Raw genomic sequence first — 1,219 nt, forward strand, 5'->3', positions numbered from 1 at the left:
CCCCCCAGACGAGAAAACCGGTTCGCAAGAACAAAGCCCCCGGGCATTATTCTCCCCCGAAAGCCGAGGATCGCCACGCCACTTCGAATTCTAGGAAGAACATACCTCCTTACGGACGGGCCGGGGCGTGGGTTCTTCGGTCCCTGGCGCCGGCCCGACCCTGGCAGACCATTGAGGGCCGTTTTGGCCGTTTCCACTGGCTCTACGAGCTTCCCGGCGCGCTGACGCCCCGAACGCTTCGGCGAGGCGCGCTACCCCCGGGTCCACGCGTGGATCGCGCGCTTCCAGGCGGCCGTCGCGGCGGCGAAGAAGCGCGCCCCCAAGACGCCCAAGGTTTCTGGCGAGGAGGCGGCGAAACGGATCGCGGCCGCGGCGACGGCGGGCGCCGGCGACGTTGATGCGAGCGATCCGGTGGCGGTCCGCGAGGGGCTGAAGGCGGGAGACCGCGTTGTGGTGTGGCCTACCGACACGGGGTCGACGCACAAGGACGCCGGCACGCTGGTGGCCCTCGACAAGACCAAGGTTGTCTTTACAGTGGAGGGCCAGCAGGGTGCGAAGACCAGAGTGCATGCGCCTCGTCATGGCTTCAAGATAAAGAAGGCGAAGACAGAGGGGCACGCTGGTGCGAAACTCTGAATGTATCGATTTTTGTACAACTAGAAAAGTCCGCCGTAACACGGGGTTCTGTCCTATGCCTTTTCCTCACATCAGCCTCGTGATAGTGTTGGCACACCGATGAAAACGCCTTATTGTGTCGTCTTGAATATTAGGTTGAGCAGGACCGCCTCAGCGTCAATCTATGCGATGAATCCCACAAACAAAACCCTCCTTCCTGCTTAGGGGTATCAGCGTATACTGGAGACATAGCTGAACGTCTGAACTTTCGTGCAGTGATGTTGGGATTAAGGCAACTGCAGTCATGAGGCTCAAATTGCACAACGGCCTTATGACGTAGACATCCGCCGTCGTGGGTTGAGTATGGGGAATGATTACTTGGCGACATCGAGATGGAGATGCAAACGGCCCGAGATGTATTGAGGCGGGGGGAGGGGAGGGAGGGAGGGAGATCGGCTCCGGGGCCGCGCGACTTAACGACCCGGGCACACAATACATGCACATCTCCATATCACACGCGGTTGTTTCACGAGTTAGCCTTGAGATGGTCATCGAGATCTCATGCCCTCGAGCTCGATCACACTGCAAACGGCATACATGGGCT

The 1,219-nt window shown here is 59.6% G+C and overlaps 1 protein-coding gene across 1 annotated transcript; it reads right to left on the reverse strand.

Annotated features, from left to right (window-relative positions):
* Positions 1-90: 90 nt before the first annotated feature.
* Positions 91-582, reverse strand: VDBG_00379 (predicted protein; the record flags this gene model as incomplete). Its single annotated transcript, XM_003008652.1, has 1 exon — positions 91-582. The coding sequence occupies one exon, from the start codon at positions 580-582 to the stop codon at positions 91-93; it is 492 nt and encodes a 163-aa protein (XP_003008698.1).
* Between the last annotated feature and the right edge of the window lie 637 nt (positions 583-1,219).

Source organism: Verticillium alfalfae, genomic scaffold, assembly GCF_000150825.1.
Source record: "Verticillium alfalfae VaMs.102 supercont1.1 genomic scaffold, whole genome shotgun sequence".
NCBI lineage: Eukaryota > Fungi > Ascomycota > Sordariomycetes > Glomerellales > Plectosphaerellaceae > Verticillium > Verticillium alfalfae.